This window comes from Natrix helvetica (genome assembly GCF_964273705.1).
Source record: "Natrix helvetica genome assembly, chromosome: 1".
In the NCBI taxonomy this organism is placed as follows: domain Eukaryota; kingdom Metazoa; phylum Chordata; class Lepidosauria; order Squamata; family Natricidae; genus Natrix; species Natrix helvetica.
In genome coordinates this window covers 91,244,562-91,265,639 of record NC_138548.1, presented here as the reverse complement: position 1 = coordinate 91,265,639, position 21,078 = coordinate 91,244,562, and the positions used below count along the sequence as shown (strand labels likewise).

Sequence of the window (21,078 nt, the reverse complement as noted above, 5' to 3'; positions counted from 1 at the left end):
CTGAGTTCTTTTTTCTTAAATTGGTCTCCAAGAAGAAGCAAAAACAACAACAACAACAACACCCGCAGCCTTTGATTAAGTGGATACGTGGCAACAGCATGTGCTGTGATGAGTATCATCTCTGAGTGTTAAAAATGATCCAAGGTGATTTTTTTTTTCTATTCAGTTTGGGGGGATGACAAATTTCTACATGGTCTTCATATAATGATAGTGTACCACATTTACAGCTTTTCCGCAATGAACATTTTCTATAGCTGAGTGGTCTGTCTAAATGAATTTCATTTCTTTTTTAAGGATCCAGTTATAATTGACTCAGCTTAGGCCTATTGATTCATTTGATTTCTTTTTGTCTAGACGACTGAAGTTGGAAGCATTGGCTGTAATATGAGGGGCCAACATTGTTCTGTTACTTGGTCATGACTGATGTTCAATCCAAGGCTTTGTCACAAGTTATTTTAAGCTACCTGATAGCAGTATCATTGCTCACATACCCCTGTCCCAACTAACACAGCCCGCCTCTCCTGGAAAATATTTAAAGTCAGCCGGATCTTGGCTTGGTCTCTTCAAAAAGATAAAGAAGACAAGAAGATACATACATTTCCTTCTTGTAAGTATTGCTAAGAAACATTAAGGGGTACAGTCTGCTATTGTTTAGTGAGGGTGGTTTTTTCACATGGAGAGAAATGGATTGCTGGAATTTGTTTACTACTGTTGCAATAATTTTTTTTAGCAAGTCTGTAAATTTTGAATTTAACTCCCCCTCCCCCCCCAAACCCCCATCATAGTGCAATGGTTCCCAACGTGGGCCCCGCACCCCCCTGGGGAGCAATTTTATTTTTAAGGGGGGCAATTTAAACCTTGTTTAAACCAAGTTAATGGCCTTTTAGGTTTCCTCCACGTGAGTAGAGTTCACTTTTTGAGTAAAGTAAGAATTATATGTCACCGGGGGATCGAGGATCAGAATTTTAGAGATGCGTAGGTGGGGCATGGCCAAAAAAAGGTTGGGAACCACTGCTCTAGTGTAATGGAGCTCTTGTTCGTAATTTCATTTAATATTGCAGTCTGGGATTCCTTTAATGAATACAGTATATTTTCACAATCCGGAGAAACCAGAGAACTAAATCCAGTTTGGTCTAGTATTTAAAACACCCAGCTGGAAACAAAAAAATGACTTCTTGTCCTGCTTTAGGTTGGTTTTGGGCTGGTCCCTCTCTTGCAGTCCAACTTACCTCACAGGGCTGTTGTGGGCAAAACAGGAGGAGAAAGAAGGAAGACTAAAACAAATGAATGGTTGCAAGAACTGGGAATGTCTCGTTTAACGAAGAGAAGGACTAGAGGGTGACATGATACCAGTCTTCTAATAGTTAAAAAGCTATAACAAAGAAGAGGGGATTGACCAATTATCCAAAGCACCTGAAGACAGGACCAGATGTAACAGATGGAAACTTATCAAAGAGAGATGCAACCTAGAACTAAGGAGAAAGTTCCTGACAGAACAATTAACCATTAAAACAGCTTGCCTTCTGAAGTTGTGAATGCTCCACTGGTGGTCTTTAAGAAGATATTGAATAGCCATTTTCCTGGAATGGTATAATGTCTCCTGCTTGAGCAGGGGTTTGGATTATAAGACCTCCATGGTTCCTTCCAACTCTAATTCACCATGAGTTATCTTATTTAAAAAAAATAAAGGCAGGATTTCTTTTTAATGTAAAAATTAACCCACCAAAGCAAAGTAACAGCAGCTAAAAATACTGATCTTGTTCCACCTAGAAATCTGCCAAAGATGCTGGAAAGCTGAATGCTTCAGGTAGTTTTTGTGCATTTCTGAAATAAGATAAGATGAAAGATCTTCATAAAATCTGGGAAAATAGCTCTCCTGTGATCTGTATCTTAAAAAGTGCCACTGTGTTATGAAACACTGAATTTTATTTGTAGTCATCGCAATTTTTTCTGAGGAAGAAAAATTGAAGCTACACGTCTTGAATTATATTTCACTGAAACCAATTGAATGCTTAGATTTTCCTATGACAAACTAAAGATACTCCAGTTTCAAGGTTACAAATCTGAATAAATTTACTGAACAAAATCAAAAGTATATTGTGATTGAGGGGAGGTTTTTTTCAGTTCATTTTTATTACAACAGATCTTATTTTCTCTATAACAGACAGAATTTTAATCAACAGGTAATGTATAATAAACTATTTTTGGGGAGAAAATTTTCATGTATGGAGATTATATTTAATATGCAGGATTGCTTCCATGATTCTTTAGGTTCTTGCATGTTCTTTCCTTTGGTTGACTTATGTTTGGCCTATATGGTAAGGGAGTTACGTTCCTCTCACCAACTTCAGGCTTGTAAGTTGGAGGTGATTTTTGATACAGATGTACCCTTGGAACCACAAGAGTTTTCTATAGCCCAAAATTTGACATTCTTGGCAGATTAGAGCAGGTACAACCCATAAGTGAAAAGAGAGAGATTTACTTTTTATTTTATTGACCCATGGTGTAATGGACTGATTGAACTGACTATTATCATATATTCTGCAGGTAGTTGGGAAAAATAGTTTGCCAAGTATTCCCCGCCAGAAGTAATATTGATTATGTCACTACACAGATCAAACTAAGGTATACATATATTTGACTGAATTCAAGAAAACAACCTCTGAGCCAAAATGTAACACAGGGAAGATACAGGAAGACAATATGTGATTATTTCTATTACTTGTGTTTAACTCTGCCTCAATATACTATAATTCCAATATTTCCTCTTATATTTTAAATTGGGAAACTAGTAATGTAACTCATTTTTGTATTATTCTTAGGCATAATACTTTTCTCTCTAGCTCCCTTTTTCTGTGACAGCAAGATGGCAATTTTTAGGAGCAAATGCTAGGTTAATCTCAGTGCAATTTCTGACATCTTGGACTTGACTTAAAAAAAATATCTTAATAATGTTTTGGTCCAGTGTCAGTTAGATAAACTATCTCTTAGAGGAAAGCTATAATAAGAAAGGGACTGGCTTGCCAAGAGGGTTAAAGATGGACTGAGCCAGAAGTTCAGAGTAACCCAACTGATCATAATGTAACAGACTGAGGCTAGAAAATATGACTCACCAAGACATCAAGAAAGCAGTATGAGCAATGCAGGTCCTTTCTATGGTACATATGAAATATAGGACGAGGAAAAGGTCACTGCTATATTTTGAGTCTTATATTTGCTTGCTGCATCCTACTAGCCAACGCCATTATTGTCCCACAGAATTTTTTTTCTGTGTGGATTTACTGATAGGATCACTCATCTAACTTAGAAAAGCAGAAGGCGAAGAGCATTGGATCCCCTTTTTCTTCCAATGAATCATGGAATATCTGGAATGCAACAGGGATGACAATTCAAATAGCATTTGAGTTTATTTGTATTTCTCCCAGGCATGATGGAACACCAACATTTAAAATCTGGAACCAGACTAACCATTAAGTAGAGTTAATACTGTTGATGTTTGTGTATGTTGTTGGCTTTCTAAATATTAGTAATAGCTAGAGTTATTTTTTTAGCTCCTTTTTGTGCCATTTGGAAAATTTGTAGCTTATTAATCATATTTCATACCACATTGAGAGGGGAAGTAGAGATCTCCTTCCTTTGAACTGAAACACATTTTCTAATTTTATTTGGCTCAATCTACTCAACTGCCCAGAATTTAGAACAAAGGGAAAGATTTGTTTCATCTCACCTTTGTCACTGATGATGTGCTCAAAAAAGTGAAGTAATAAAAACAAAACAGCAGACAACGGGAGCTGAAGATGGATGAATATACGAAGCTGTCATGTTGGATTTTATTATAAGACTAACCTAATTGGAAGAGCTGGGTGATTTTCAGATAATTAAGTGAATATGGATGTTTAATTATTGATATACAATTGTGTTTTTTAGAGAAAATGTCAAGTTAGCTAATGAAAAAATATCAACAATATTAGAACAGACTTTTCTATTGAGGTTGTGGTTTCTCCATCTGAAGGTGTTTGATAAGAGTCTGGACAGACATTCTAAATGTAACCTATTTGCTTTAAGAAGTTAAGAACGTTGCATTTCCTTCATAAATGTATTGCTGTCCTTGGAATTATTACTAAAAAGAAGGCAAGGAAAGGGGAATGCAACAAAAACAATGTCAAACTGATCCAAATAATAAAGCATTTTCTTAAGGCCACTGCTTTCTTAATTCTCAGTTCTACATCCAGCAAGTGCAATCAAGTTAAATGTATTCCCCTCCCCTCACCCTTTTATCTATTTTGCATTCTTCTCCCTCGTGATCCACCTCCAACCTCTTAGACTTTTAATCTCTGACACAAAACATTTGATGAGATAGGAGGCTCTTTTGTTAAGTGGTAATCAAAGCACGTACATTCTCACGTTAGAATTTCTGAGCAGAGATTCCAACATGAAATATTTGGGCCAAGGACCTTTAGCACAAAGATAGTTCATCAGAGTTGAGCAGCCATTTATTAACCATTTTAAGCCAGATTCAGATCCAGCCCAACCCTTTCTTTGCAGATGTATCTGCTTTCCACAGCTGTTCATTGCAACTCTTCTTTTGTGCTGCTATGTTTCCAGGACGGGCAACATTTGCTTTCTAACGTCTGTGATGCCATTCTTAATTGCCTATGTGAACAAGCTTTAAATGCCGGGGCTAAACTTTTGTTGTACCATATTGCAAAGCTCAGATTTTCAAAGGGAGGAAATTTACACATTTATTTGTGGAATCTGAAAGGATGTGCCTCTGCAATACATTATCAAATGCTACACTCTGCTTTTCTAACAACTCAGGGAGACCTGGGAGCATGAGAGGAATTTCTTTTTAACTTTGGTTGCTGAGCAACAACACAAGTGAGCTAAAATAAAATAGCATGGGGAAATAAGAGAGGAGGCACTGAACGAAAGAAAGAAAAGAGCCACACTTTCAATATATAGCAGCAGAGAATAAAGCCAAGTGTGTTAAAGGAGAGCACTCCCAAGTTGCAGCGCGAGTATGCTTGCCCTCATTTTGTTATTCTTGAGCTTATACTTATTTTTATTAAATGCACATGGTGAAAAAATATCTTACTGATATTTGAAGGGAGGGCAAATGCTTCTTCCTTCTCTTGAACTGAAATAGGTATTTCCTTTTCAGAAGGAAAATACTTTCATGGTAATTTACAGTAATTAAAATGGGATACAGCTAGTTATTGCTAAGCATAGGAATAATTCCTAGATGTTTTAAATACCTTGATCTTTCTAAAGAAGATCCACTCGGCAAAAGGATAAACTCAGTAGGAATAAATGCCGTTTAGATTAAGTATGAAAACCCTACAGTGCTGACAGTAATTGGAGCAACAAGAGATCATATCTAATGGTTGTGTTGAGAACTCAAGGAGGTTCTTATATCATGAAAGGCTGCTTTGTAGAAGATACTACATTTTGCATCATGCAATTTATTATTTCTTTAAAGGCTTAACTAGAAGATCTCTATAGATCCCTTTTGGATTGAAGCTGAAGGGCACTACAAAATGAAACAGAGTCTGGGAGTTCTGAGAATTACAATTTTATTTATTATCGTTGCATTGTTTTGTTGTCAGGAATAGTCAAGAGATGTCAGTGGGACAGTCAATGGGATCTCCTGCCATAGGTGCCAAAATAACCTTGCGTTTCATGTTTCTTGAAAGGAAGATGAAACTATTAGATTTGTCTCAGGTATCAAAAGGTTTTCTGCCACTAACCCAGTGCTTCTCAATTATTTTCTGTCATGCCCCCCCTAGGAAGAAGAAAACATTTCGCGCGCCCCGCGCGACTAAATAGTATCATTTGTCTATAAAATTGTTATAAGTACACCTCTGCATAACACTGTATCCTTATTAACGTATAAGATAATAAAAAAGAAAGAAATGTGGATCAATTTACAACAAAGAATAGCTTTATTAACTGTAGCAGAAAAGAGAGAGAGAGAGAGAGATTATATCTCTCTGAATAAATATTCAGAAGAATCTATCCACTATAGATGATTGCTCTTTGCAGAATTACTATAGCTTTGTGTCCAAGCGTAGTTAGTTTAGCACTGTTTTGATAAGGCCTAAAAAGTGGAACTTGAATACGCTTACGATTGTAGATATAAAACAAAGGGAAAAGAATGAACTTTCAGTTTTGTTCAAATAGTTACATATGCTCTGATAGAAAGACATTACCACTTTCAAGGACAAAGTTCTCTGGCTTCCAAACTCCAAAACTCGGCTGCTGAGTCTTCCAGCAGCGGTGGCTCTAGGAGGGTGCTTTATGGTTGTGGGCTGGCTGCTGAAAGACTCTCTGTCTGGAAGACTCTATATCCAAAAGACTCTCTGTCCAGCAGCCAGCCCACAACCATAGAGCGCACTCCTAGAGCAGCCACTGCTGGAAGACTCGGCAGCCGAGTTTTGAAGTTTGGAAGGCGGAGAAGAAGTTATGCTCGTGAGCGTGGTCACCTCATGGCAGCTTCGCTCCTGACAGTCAAACGAGGTCGAACGAGCCCCTCTTTATGGAGCCTTGCGCCCCCCCTGGGGGGCGCGCCCCACTATTTGAGAAGCACTGCACTAACCCAATGCACACGTTTTTACAGTGGCTATAAGTTCAAGATAGTGACAGTGCTCTGTTCTTGATTATTGTCTTATCTGGCTCCCCCCCCCCACTTACTATTAAACATTAATGAAGATTTTCCAACCCCCAGTTCCTCTATGTGCCACAATTTTCCACTTCCACAATTCCCTGGAATGATGATTCCAAGAGGCATCATGACAGATATATAGATATATGTGGTGGCACCCAGGAAGGGTACAAGAGGGTCTCACATGTTGGGTAACTTTCACAATCCTTGAGGATTTTTATCAGCTATTTTTCATCCTCTTCTTATTTTTCAGACTTCGCCCTTCATAAAAGGTCATAAATTTGGGAGATTCTTGCACTTTTGAATCATCTCAATTCCCATAATTTAAATTGGTCAACTAATCCAGAGTCAAGCCCTACATTTTTACAGGAACCATCCTGGGCATGCCATATCGTGACTGCATCAAAGAGAGAGAGAATTCTTTTTCTATGTCATCTAGTGATTGTCTGAAGGTTTGCAGCCCAGATATGGTAGTCCCAAACTGAGAGCTCCATTATGACACAGCTGGATAGCTCGCACAGCATCATGTTAAAATGTTTTAGTGTAGCACGTTGGAGGACTAATTTCTGCTAATTATGCTTCATTTATTTCTGGATTTAAAGGTGCCAGCTCAAGCCAATTGAAAAATATCAAGGATGCCAAATTGGGGAGGCGGAGCCAAATGTGGTGCGTGTGACAAAACAGTCTACCATGCTGAGGAAATTCAATGTAATGGGCGGAGTTTTCATAAGACATGTTTCCTATGCAGTAAGTTCATCTATGTTTCTTCTTTCACTAAATAATTACAGATTGTTATTCCTCATTGTGACTCCTGGAACAATAGCTAATATCCTTTATTTCTGCCTACAAAAAGAGCAGCTAAAAATAATTATTGTATTCAAATGTAACCATGAATGAATAAATACTAAATAATAAATCAATCCTTGGTTCTTATAAAGTTTTCAGAAACCCATTTTATAGTGCTTGAGAGAAAATCTTTTACAGAACCATAACATCACTCAAGTGGATTAACTCAGAGCATTAAGTCATAATATTAGCAATAGTAATAGCACTTAAGACTTATATATCGCTTCATAATGCTTTATAGCGCTCTTTGAGTTTAAGTGGTTTATAGAACATCATATTTTCCAGGGGTGAAATCAATTTACCTTTGCTACCGGTTCGCAAATGTACCACCTCTGTGCATGCACAGGACCTTCCGCACATACACAGAGCATCAAAAATGGGATGTGAAGACGTCCTGGTGGGTGAGCGGAGCCTCCCGCCACCACCGCTACCAGTTCACCCGAACCAGATAGAACTGGCTGAATTGCACCACTGGTATTATCCCCAACAATCTGGTTCTTCATTTTACCGACCTCAGAAGGATTTGTTAAATGAGCCATAATAAGTGAGCTTGCATAAAATTAGCTATAAATCCCTTTATTAGCCACAATTTTGGGGACCATACAACATAAGCCAGAATTGATTGGCTCAGAGTCATTGATTGAGATGGATGGCTACAGAAATTGAAAACAAACAAATAAATAAGCAAGCAAGCAAATAAAAAGTAAATAAAAAAATAAGCAATATTATGACGTAGCATGATGTGTGACTCCAATTGTAGCATGGGAAAGAGCCTTCAAGGTACTCTGGTCCAATTTTCTACTAATGTAGAACATCCATTGCTACGACTTCTTAATAGTAACTCTTTGCTTAAAATCCTCCGGGAGGAAAAATATGTGACATACTGTATATGTGATAGTTCTATACTGACATCTCTGTTGTGTTTATGAATAGTGCCACGTTGGATAACATAAAGATTCCTTCTGGGAGAAACAAGCTTGTATTCACTATTCCAGTCAGCTAGAAGTTCTACACTGTAGCTCTCTCAGATCCGAGATGAGTCCTCCAGAGCTCCTCCAAAAATTACATCAAACACTAATTTTAATATGACAAAAGAGAAATATTTATTTATTCAATTTATATGTTGCCCATCTTGCCTAGAGGTGTCTCATGATAGCTTACAAATATTATTAGATGCATGGATGTAAACATCCTATATGTATTTAATTTCAATTTTCAATACCGTTAATATTGTTTTTCTAACAGCCTTTCTCATTTGAAAGACCAATGAATGTCTTGCCACAAGAAAGATTGTAAATTACACTGATAGAAAATAGATGTTCTTTTTGTTCATGGGTCTGATAATTGGTTAGATGTCTCTATCCATGTTAAGAGTAGGTTTTGACTGTTGAAAAAATAATAATAAGTGCTTTTGGAGGAATGAAGAAGAATAAGGAGACTGAATAGTCAACACTGACAGAAATTATATGACAGCATAACTGGTAAAATACCTTTCAGTCAGCCTGTGCTAGGATCTATGAAGAATCCAGATGTTGCATATCAAATAAAAATGAGCATCAGATCAATTGGAGAACAGGGTTGACTTTGATAAAAGAATAATTTGGCAAGCCAAAGAAGGGGTGATGGTTGGAGGGACCAAAACCTGTACTGTATTCTTTCCAATCTTTATAGAAAGGTGGTTATTTTCTTTAATGTTCAACACAACTTCTCCTTTCATATAATTGAAACTGACATCCTAGTGGCTAGAACAAGGGAAAATGTTTTTAAAGTACAAGAGACTTGATTTATGGTGAAACATTAGGAAAAGCTTCCTGTCTCTTAAATCCATGATCAGTAATTGGTTTTATTTATTTATTTATTTATTACTTGAACTTATTAGTCGCCCCCTCTCCCCACAGGGACTCGGGGCGACGTACAAAGGTATTATATAGCGTATAGAGGAGGTAAGAATAAATAAATAAGTTACAATACTTAAAAAAGTTAAAACCCCAGTGAAATTAACCCTTAAAAACTAAAATTACAATTAAAAATGCCCTGGGCTGGGGAGGTTGTAGAGTTATGCCAGGTCAGCTAGTCGAAACAGGTAGGTTTTCAGCTTCATACGGAAGGAGCGAAGGTCGGTTGTAGTTCTGATGTCTGGGGGGAGGTCATTCCAAAGGGTGGGGCCCACTACAGAGAAGGCCCTACTTCTGGGCGCTGCCCTCTGGCACTCTCTGGAGGACGGCACCCGGAGTAGTCCCTCTCTGTGTGAGTGGACGGGTCGCAGGGATGTATGGGGCAGGACGCGATCCCGCAGGTAACTAGGCCCTGTGCCATGGAGCGCTTTGAAGGTGGTAACCAGTACCTTGAAGCGCACCCGGTAGACCACAGGAAGCCAGTGCAGCTCGTGCAGGATAGGTGTTATATGGGAGAACCTCGATCTCCCCATAATTACCCGCGCGGCTGCATTCTGGACCAACTGCAGTCTCCGGGTGCACCTCAAGGGGAGCCCCATGTAGAGAGCATTACAGTAGTCCAGGCGAGACGTCACCAGTGCGTGAGTGACTGTACGCAAGGCCTCCCGGTCCAAAAGGGGCCGCAACTGGCGCACCAGGCGAACCTGGTGGAACGCCCCCCTCGCCACGGCTGTCACATGATCTTCCATAGACAGCCGGGCATCAAGGAGGACGCCCAAATTGCGTGCCCCTTCCACCGGGGCTAATTGATCATCTCCGATGGTCAGCGATGGCATATGCTGGTTGAACCGGGAAGCCGGAAGCCACAGCCACTCTGTCTTGGAGGGGTTGAGCCTGAGCCTGTTGTCATCCATCCAGACCCGTACGGCTTCCAGACATCGGGACATCACTTCAACAGCCTCGTTGGGGTGGTTTGGGGTGGAAATGTACAGCTGAGTGTCATCAGCATACAGATGGTATCCCACCCCAAAACCACGGATGATCTCACCCAGCGGCTTCATATATATGTTGAACAGGAGAGGCGAGAGGATCGAGCCCTGTGGGACCCCACAGATAAGGGGCCTCGCGGTCAACCTCTCCTCTCCTGCCAACACACATTGCGTCCGGCCAGAGAGGTAGGAGCGGAACCATCGTAATACGGTGCCCCCGACCCCCAACCCCTCCAGACGGCGCAATAGGATACCATGGTCGATGGTATCGAAGGCCGCCGAGAGGTCTAATAGGACAAGGATGGAGGAACAACCCCCATCCTTTGCCCTCCAGAGATCATCCACCAACGCGACCAAGGCTGTCTCCGTGCTGTGACCGGGCCGGAAGCCGGACTGGCGCGGGTCTAGATAATCAGCTTCTTCTAGGTGACGCGGAAACTGCTGAGCCACCACACTCTCAACAACCTTCGCTAAGAAAGGAAGGTTGGAGACAGGACGGTAATTTGCTAGCTCCGTTGAGTCCAGAGAAGGCTTCTTGAGCAGGGGCCTCACCACCGCCTCTTTCAAGGCGGCTGGTAAAAGGCCCTCACCCAGCGAAGCGTTCACCAGCTCCAGTAGCCAGCCTCGTGAGCCCTCCCAGGAGGCCAGTACCAACCAGGAGGGACACGGGTCCAATAAACATGTAGTGGCTCGCAGTCGCCCGCGCAACCTGTCCAAATCTTCGGTGACAACAGGGTCAAACTCCTCCCAGCATGGTCTCTCAAGACTAGCTTCAGACGTCCCCACTGGAGCACTGAGGTGGGTCCATCCCCTTCGGATCCGATCGATTTTATCCTGCAGGAACTCTCCAAATTCCTCTGCCCGGCCCAGTAATGGGGGGTCCCGCTGCCCCTGTGACAAAAGGGAGCGGGTCACCCGAAATAGGGCGGCAGGGCGGTTCTCCGCGGACGCTATAAGGGTGGCACAATACTGACGTTTGGCCACTCTTATTGCCACAAGGTAAGTCCTTACGTAGGCTCTTACTTGTGCTCGGTCGGATTCGGAGCGGGAGGACCTCCACTTACTCTCTAGGCGTCTCCTAAGGCGTTTCATTGCCCTTAGCTCCCCGTTAAACCAGGGGGCCCGGGTAGATCGTGGCCGTCGAAGAGGCCGCAAAGGCGCCACCCGGTCTAAGGCACCGGCGGCCGCATTATTCCAAGCGGCTACCAGGTCCTCTGCCCGGGGGTGGGGCAGGTCTGCAGGAGGTGGCCCAAGCTCTGCCTGGAACCTATCTGGCTCCATCAGACGCCTGGGGCGGAACCATCTGGGATAGTCTGGTTCCGCCTCCCCGCGGTGGGGAGCAGCGCCAGGGAAGTCCAGCTGGAGAAGTGAGTGATCTGACCATGACAGGGGTTTTCTCAAAATAATGGTCTATCTACTGTTCACACCCAATGGATGGCTGTAGATCTGATTTCTTTCCTTAATACCTTCTCCTCTGAGTTGACAGCTGAGAGCAAGACAGCACCCCTTTCTCTCTGTGTGTTAGATATAAAAAAAAAGTATTTTATACAATGGCTTTTAATGTGCAACATTAGGCTTTATTGTAGAGACTTTTAGACCGCAACTGCATCCTCATTATCTGGGAGTTAAATATCTTATTAAACTTAATAGACCATACTTCTGCATAAAAGGCATCAAGGTTGCTGCTCCTTGATTGTTTGCATTATATGTTTACATTATTTCTTGTAGCAAATGTTTGTGAGCTAGTTTGTTGTTTAAATTGTTAGACGATTTTATGGTGTTCACACAGCTTGAAGTATAACTAGTAGGAAAGTCATATAAATAATGGCCTTCAGTCATTAATTTTGTGGAACAATGCTGGCAGACAACACAGCCGCTCCTGTGTGTGTGTGTGTGTGTGTGTGTGTTGGGGGGTGGGGATTCTACCCCTTACGATGTGACTTGCTGTCATTAACACCTCTGATTTGTCCAAGTCAGTTTTGACTTAAAGGGCATCTGTGGTGGTTGTGTGGCTCAATCACAATTTGTCAACTTCAAACTACTTTCTGACAGATGAGTCTTCTCAGCCAGCAAGGCTTTGGTGCCATCTGTTGCAGCACAGACTCTCTATTCCAAAGAGACCAGAAATAGAAGCACTTTATCTGCTGCTGGAGCCATCCCTTAACAATTCACAGAGCAAACGTCATTATCTTTTCTTCCCAGATGAGAATGCGAAATAGTCAAGGAGGAAATTCATGAAATCACAGAACACTATTTCTTTAGAGAGCTCAATGTTATCCGTCCCGATTCACTTCAATAATCAACTTTCATTTGTGATCTTAGTGTACTGGAGAAAATGTATTTGTAGCATCTGCGAATATCTGCCTTCCTGTCCTTAAGACAAATATGAAACATTTGCAGTGGCCTTTGTTAATTTCGTAAGGGAATGAAGTTATAGTCATATAGCTAGCAATACTATTGCAATATAGTCAGAATAAATCTTATTTTTGTTCCATGGGATAGTGGCGGAATTCAGAAAAGCATTATTTCCCACAATTGTGACCCAGACGTAGCCTGTAAATATACATTGCCAAAAATACAAATAAAGCTTAATTTGCATTAGACTTCAAAGGATCTATAAGTATTCAAAGCACTTCACATAATCTTAAGGAACTTTGTAATGGTGTTTTATAAGGTCGGAATTTGTCATGACCTTCACTTCAAAGCTGGATAGGCAGACATGGTTTATGGCTGGGGAGGGATATGAAAGAGAAGCTGTCCCATGCATAATCTTTATTATAATGCCACACTTGCTCAAAGTGGGTTTTCATTTGGGAAATGTTCTCCTCAAATAGGCAAATGAATCCAGGTCCAGTGGGCACCCAGATTTACTTTCCTTTGGAGAAAAGTATCACCAGAGATTTAATAGCATTTCTGTAATGCTATTTAGTTATAAATCTATGTGAAGCTAGCCATGGCTTAAAGTTGCAACAAAGCACTCAAGTGCATAGGATCAACTCTACAGAAACAGACCTTCAGACTTTCTGAACTCAAAGCTTGCTATCCTTGTCACCATCCATGAATTCTAGCTTTTATTCTTCTTTGCATGATACCCTTCTCAAGGGCTGTAATGGTGAGGGAAACAGTATTTTCCATCCTAGCTTTTCTGGACCCATGATTGCTTCTCATTTCTCTAACAGTGGATGAAACTAGTTTATATTGCCGTTGATTATTATTGTAGGGAAACTTTTCGTATCTTCATTTCCAAGCTTCCAATGCAGAATAGTAAAATGCAAGTGTCTCTGTTTGCAGATCAGGACCATAACATGTGTTTTCGTCTTTCTTTCTTAGTGGGTTGCCGAAAAGCTCTGGACAGCACAACAGTAGCGGCTCATGAATCTGAAATCTACTGCAAAACATGTTATGGGAGGAAATATGGCCCCAAAGGAATTGGCTTTGGGCAAGGTGCCGGTTGTCTCAGCACGGACACAGGAGAACATCTGGGGCTGGATTTACAGCAGCAGTGAGTGAAATCCTGGGTTGTTTTATAATTATAGCTGTGGTTGCATCCAGTTATTTCGCTCAGTTTCCATAACAACATGCTGGAGAAATAGTTATCTGGTTGTTTTTCTTTAATTGCTACAATCATTTTCCTAAAACCATTTTAATGAGCCTTAGTCCTTCAGAAGTATTACTTTAAAACAATTAGACTTAGTTCTTCAGGAGTATTACTTTAAAACGATTACATATTCTATTGGGCAAAGAATATTTCCTTTACATGGCATCAGAAAATGAAGCCTTATTTACACATACTTTAAATTTTGTAAAAATAAATAGAATCTAAATTTTAATTCTTTCAGCTGGAGGCCAAGCCCTCCTTACTTCCAGAGAACTGCATGGTATCACATAGCTGAATATTACATTAATGGTAATTACACAATGAATGGAATATTATTATCAATTATTTGATTTCTATTTACCTTTGCTTTGTATGGTGGTGTAATTATGCCCTCTCCTTAAATTATCCCAACAACAACCTTGATTACTTTGTCCAGTCACATTATCCTGAAGTTTCCCTCATTCTTGAAGTAGTCCCATTACAATCTGCTGATTACTTTCCTTCTAGGGTAGAGTGATCCTATTAATTATAAAGTACAATCCAGAGCTGGTATTCAACCAGTTCTGACAGTTTCTGGAGAACCGGTAGCAGAAATCTTGAGTAGTTCAGAGAACTGGCAAATAGGTTGGACCCACCCCCACTGCCTCCCAGCTGATCTTTTGTTGCCTTAAACAGGAGAACAGAGCTGGAAAGCAAGTTAGTGCAGTGGGGAGGTATTGGGGATTTTGCAGTAACCTTCCCTGCCACACCCACAGAATCAGTAGTAAAAATTTCTGAATCCCACCACTGGTACAATCCTTTGTTTCCAGAAGGCCTCCTTTATATTTATATATTTTTCAAAAACTAACTTTTGTCCTTTATTCCAGTTATTTAACTTTTATAAAACAAATGTACTGTTTGATACGCAGTCTTTCTCATTTATATGAAACTGAATTTTCTTTCTAAAATAGTTTTACATATACTGGTTGATTTAAGGCATATTATTAGAATATGTGCTTTTGTAAAGTTTTTCTTGGTTTTACTGTTGAATTTGACTTTGTAAAACAAAATTATCAACATAACCATTTTTTCCCTTACAAACCTTTCAAATTAGCCCCCTTTTCAGATTTATCTTTTTCCAAGAAAACATGGTCACTGTACTCCATGCTGAAGTAGAATATTTGTTTTGAGTAACTAAGATTAAACACTACCTACTGCTCTATAAAGTTCTATGTTCATATTTCTATAATAAAGTAGAAATAGCAATAGCAATTAGACTTATGGACATTATACCACTTCACAGTCCTTTACAGTCCTGTCTAAGCAGTATACAGAGTCAGCATATTGCCCCCAACAATCTGGGCCCTCATTTTAGCAACCTTGGAAGGATAGAAGGATGTCAACCTTGAGCCTGGTGAGAATGAAACTGACGAACTTCAGGCAACCGGCAGTCAGCAGAAGTAACCTGCAGTACTGTATTCTAACAACTGCACCACCACAGCCCTAAAGACAGAGAAAATATCATCCTAATTTAAATAAAGCAACAATAATAATTTCCAACGTTAATACAAGGGTGGTGGCTTTTTAAAAAGTTTTCAAACTGTGATTTGAACAACTTTTTCTGGATATCTACATGATTTATTATATCTTGTTTAGTAATAAAACAAGATTTAGTTAAAAACAAATTATCTTAATAAGGGACTCCTTTGGTGCCTACTCCTTCATTGGAAAAAACTTACAACCCACAAAGCAATGTGCATGTATAGATATGACCCATACATTCCATTGTTTCTTTGTTCAATTGTTTGTTTTCCAGGATCTTCTAACTGCTTAGTTTGGTATTACGCCTGGCAGTAAAAACAATACACACTACAAATTCTACATCACACACCAACCATTTATACCTTAAATGTCTCAATAAAGAATATTTATAGCTCAGGATTGAAATAAAGGGTCCTTGGTGCTCTCTGAGCTTGGTTGTTTTCTTGTAGATATAGAACACCAGTGCTAGCAAACTAACACCAAACTCAGAGAGCACCAAGGATCCTTCACCTTGAATGTCTGTTTAGAGAAAATGATTTTTACCAGTTTGTGGTAAACTGGTAAAATATGAAAGGCGCTTGTAAGGGCAAAGCATTCCAGAGTATAGGGTCCAATATGCTTTTGTCCCCTTAGCACTTAGACTTATATACCACTTCATAGTGCTTTACAGCCCTCTCTAAGCAGTTTACAGAGTCATCCTATTGCCCCCAACAATTTGGCTCCTCATTTTACCCACCTCAGATGGATGGAAGGCTGAGACAACCTTGAGCCTGGTGAGATTCGATCTGCCAAACTGCAGGCAAGAGGTGATCAGCAGAAGTAGCCCACAGTACTGCTGGTTACATTGTGCCACTGCAGCTCTTACCATCTTAATATGGTACTTCTTTTTACTTACAGAAAGATATTATTTACAGAAAGATATTAAAGGGATCAGGACTATTTAGCAAGCAGGACACTTCCTCTTAAAGAATTGGTCTTTATTCTTAACAACCTTTTCATTTATGCATTTGTGCTGTCTACATACAGATTTGAACATATCAATTGGAGTAGTCAAATCAGGAAAACCTTCCTCACTGGAACTGGATTGGGGAGAGAAGTGGCATGGTGGGGAATGGAATAGAGACAACAGAATCCAAATACGGAACCTCTGGCAATAATTTCTTGCATTGGATTCTGTTTAGCAAATCAGGTTAATCTAAAATCATCTCTCCAAAAACATTTGTCCAAGGATATTCAGATTTCTATATTGTGTTTTTTAAAGTCTAAGCTATGCTACCAATGGGAGAGAATGTATGTAGCTCAGGGTTGAACTGAGCTCAGAGAATAGTTCTCAGCACCAAGGACCCAAACAATGAAGAATGCAAAGGACAAGGAGATTGTAGGCTATCCCAGGAAAGGAATTTAGGACATTTATTTGGTGGGTGGGGTGGGGTTGGAAAAGGCTTAAAAAGATTTCCATGTACTACAACAGTGTATTGTTCCTTCTGTTTTCTAACCTTGACCCAGACTAAACAATACTGTGTGTATTGTAGAATTACAAAAGCTGTGGACATTTATCACTATTTATCAATGTGGCAGATCTGAAGGTTTATTCCTCGTTTCTTTTGAAATCTGCAATAACCATAATATACATGGTTCTATGACACTACCCTTATTATAGTGTATGTCTTTTATTCTGAAATTTCACTAGGTATCTTTGCTTTTGAATGGTGCCTTTTATTTCTCTAATTCTTTTACATTTTATCTGTGTTAAATTTGTAGCTATGGTTCATTGACAGAACCTACAAAAATCTGCATCAAAATACATTTATTATTCTTCAAAATATCACACTATATGTGATTTTGATGCTCAAACCTTTCTAACCATTAAAAATAGTTACTTTTATATTTCTATTGTTCTTTATACTTATCAGGATATCTCAAAGAAATAGATCTTCCTCTTTTACTTCATGCTGAGCATGAAGAAATTGAACATTCTGCTATAAACTATGGTCAGCAGGAAATCAGCAATTGTGTTTTAAAGAACCAGCCTGACAATAAATTCTTTAGAATATATAGTTCTTAAGTTACATTGGTAATATTGGTTGATTCTATTAAAAACATAAATGTTCGTTCTCTCTCCCTCTCTCTCTCTCTCCCTCCCTCCCTCTTTCCCCCTCTCCCTTCACTTCTCCTTATTTGATACATTATTTGTCAGGTCAGATTTTCCTAAATTTAGTTAAATCTTTGAGATAAAAAAGTTAATATATGCTAAACTTTTTTGCCACCAGCTCACCAAAGCCAGGTCGTCCGTCTACCCCTACCAACCCTTCAAAATTTGCCACAAGGTTTGGAGAAGTAGAAAAATGTCCTCGTTGTGGAAAGTCAGTGTATGCTGCAGAGAAGATAATAGGAGGAGGAAAGGTAAGAAATCTATGAAATATGTTATCACAATACACAGTTACTATTAAAACACTTCGGCTGACAGCTATCACAAACCAAGAATAATTAACAAACTTCATATTGTCACATGTACAGTAGATACAAGATTATGATTCCAAACCTATGTAACACTAAAGAGAAGCCATAGGTTGATATGCCAAGGATTATGCAGCAGAAAGACACATTTGTCTTCTTTCTTTCACATTTTAAAATGATGCGTCATCCTGATTTTGCAGTTGACAGTCTGACTCTGATCTGCTTGAGGCAACAATAATTACCCCGTTTCCCTGAAAATAAGATCTCCCGGAAAATATTGCAACACAGCAGCAGTGATAAGGTGACCACCCTCGGCGCCTCCTGCACCTCAAAAATAATAAGACCTCCCCGAAAATAAGGCCAAGTACTTATTTCGGGGATCAAAAGAAAATTTTTGTCTTATTTTTGGGGAAACACGGTACTATGATTTTCACGTGTATTCAGCATAAATGTTCTGTCTGAAGTCCAGATTAGCTTGTGAAAGGTAAATTAAGGTCAGATAATCCTTCTCTTAATATATGAATAGATGGTCAAACATAAACCTTGCTTTGCAAATACTTTATGTGAGTTAATTATTTTTTTGTCTTTGGTTTCAGCCTTGGCACAAGACTTGCTTCCGATGTGCTATTTGTGGGAAAAGTCTAGAATCTACAAATGTTACAGACAAAGATGGAGAGATTTATTGTAAAGGCAAGTGTAATATGTAAAATATCATTTCAGAGCAGCTTATTAGCATTCAGACTTAGACTATGCATGTTGAATTTAGACCCAATTTTTTTTTCAAAGAAGTATCCAATGAAACTTGATTCTTTCAAAGATTGTAGTGAAGGAGACATCCACACATCAATGATAGATTCACCATTTTCATACCAAATTCAATGAAGAGCCAGTCTGGTGAAGTGATTTAGACATCAGGCTAGAAACTGGGGAATCATGAATTCTAGTTCTGCCTTAGGCTCAAAGCCAATTGGGTGACCTTGGAGCATTCACTACTCCCAGCCCTAGGAAGGACGCAAGAACTCTTCCAAATTCTTGCCAAGAAAACTGAAGTGACTAGTCACCAGGAGTCAACACTGACCTGAAGACAAAAATAATCCAGTAGATTTTTAATTCCACATTTTTTGCTAATTAATTTTTTTAATGGTAGTTGAATTACAAATTTTCAAAGCATTGTAGTGCCCTGAAAAATGAACTATGAGTAAAAACAGCAGATACAGATTCAATTTGTCCCTCATTAACATTTGATCTTCTTTCCCATCGGAGTACTGCACCTTTCTCCATGTTCTTTAAGCAATGTAATGTCTCTTATATTAGCTTGATACACATTATGAGTTGAGAAAGGGCAATGCCTTATTTATGGCTTAATTGGTTGTGTGAACCCAAACAAATTTGGTCCGATCAAAAAATAATGGTGACACAAATCAGTGTGTGGTATGATGTATCACAGCTGACAAGCCTTCGGTCATGCGAGTAATCATGCTAGCAACAAATGACATAATGATTATGTAGTCAACCCATGAAACTCCTTGTGTGATAAACGTTTGCTTTAAAACCTGTGTCACTTTGCTAAAATGTTTTTTTTTTAATAGAGGTACAAAAATTCAGGTGGAAGCAAAGAGATGAGAGTTCCTCGATGCGGTTGTCTTAATACAATACAATACAATAGCAGAGTTGGAAGGGACCTTGGAGGTCTTCTAGTCCACCCTCCTGCCTAGGCAGGAAACTCTATACCATTTCAGACAAATAACTATCCAACATCTTCTTAAAGACTTCCAGTGTTGGGGCATTCACAACTTCTGGAGGCAAGCTGTTCCACTGATTAATTGTTCTAACTGTCAGGAAGTTTCTCCTCAGTTCTAAGTTGCTTCTCTCCTTGATTAGTTTCCACCCATTGCTTCTTGTTCTACCCTCAAGTGCCTTGGAAAATAGTTTGACTCCCTCTTCTTTGTGGCAACCCTTGAGATATTGGAACACTATCGTGTCTCCCCTAGTCCTTCTTTTCACTAAACTAGACATACCCAGTTCCTGCAACCGTTCTTCATATGTTTTAGTCTCCAGTCCCCTAATCATCTTTGTTGCTCTTCTCTGCACTCTTTCTAGAGTCTCCACATCTTTTCCACATTGTGGCGACCAAAACTGAATGCAGTATTCCAAGTGTGGCCTTACCACACTTGGTGGTATTAACACTTCACGTGATCTTAATTCTATCCCTCTGTTTATGTAGCCTAGAACTATGTTGGCTTTTTTGGCAGCTGCTGCATACTGCTGGCTCATATTTAAATCCACTTGGATGTCCACTAGGACTCCAAGATCCCTCTCACAGTTACTACTATTGAGCAAGGTACTACCTATATTGTACTTGTGCATTTCGTTTTTCTTGCCTAAATGTAGAACCTTACTCTTCCCGTGGTCACCTAAAATTTTGAAGACCAGATCTGGTGGCTCTGTTTGCACTTAAAATGTTGTACTATTATGCCTGCTTATGCCTGCTTTAAGCTAAGTTATTATGCCTGCTTTAAAATGCTGCACTTTTAATAAAAATAATTAATTAATTAATTAATTTAAAAAAAAGAAATAATGGAGTCTAAACCAGTACCCAGTCAAGTAGGGAAGTGACTAGATGGAGGCAAGGAGCAAATAAAGGAGCAACATGGAGTTATTTAGGTTATATATATTTAGGCGTATTTCAACATGGTATTGTTCTCAAAGCTTTATAGAAAAGTTGGGTTTTATGAAAGATTAGATAATGTTTTGTGTTGATAGGCTTATGAAAATAGTTAAATCTAACATTCCTTTCTTTGTTTTACAGTTTGTTATGCAAAGAATTTTGGCCCTAAAGGAATTGGATTTGGTGGCCTCACTCAAGTTGAGAAGGTGGAATAAGATGCCATGTTGAGATCTCATTTAGGCCTATCTAAATAAGTAACAATAAAAATTTAATTTCTTGTTGTGGGAAATCATTTTTGAAAAATAGCATTTCATTCCTGAGCAACAGAACTCCCTAACATTGAGATGTGGACTGTTCATAAATAATTTCTGAATCAAAATTCTGGTTATTTTATCAAGATAATTACACAGACAATCCTGACGCTGTTACTTTTACACTTGTGC

The 21,078-nt window shown here is 39.4% G+C and overlaps 1 protein-coding gene across 1 annotated transcript; it reads left to right on the top strand.

The window, feature by feature from the left end:
- The first annotated feature begins 452 nt into the window (after positions 1–452).
- Positions 453–20,913, top strand: CSRP3 (cysteine and glycine rich protein 3). The gene is made up of 6 exons (XM_081934265.1): positions 453–607; positions 7,264–7,408; positions 13,722–13,893; positions 17,781–17,913; positions 18,564–18,657; positions 20,777–20,913. Exons 2-6 carry the CDS (start codon positions 7,297–7,299, stop codon positions 20,848–20,850), a joined length of 585 nt encoding a protein of 194 aa, XP_081790391.1. The 5' UTR covers positions 453–607; positions 7,264–7,296; the 3' UTR covers positions 20,851–20,913.
- The last annotated feature ends 165 nt before the right edge of the window (positions 20,914–21,078 follow it).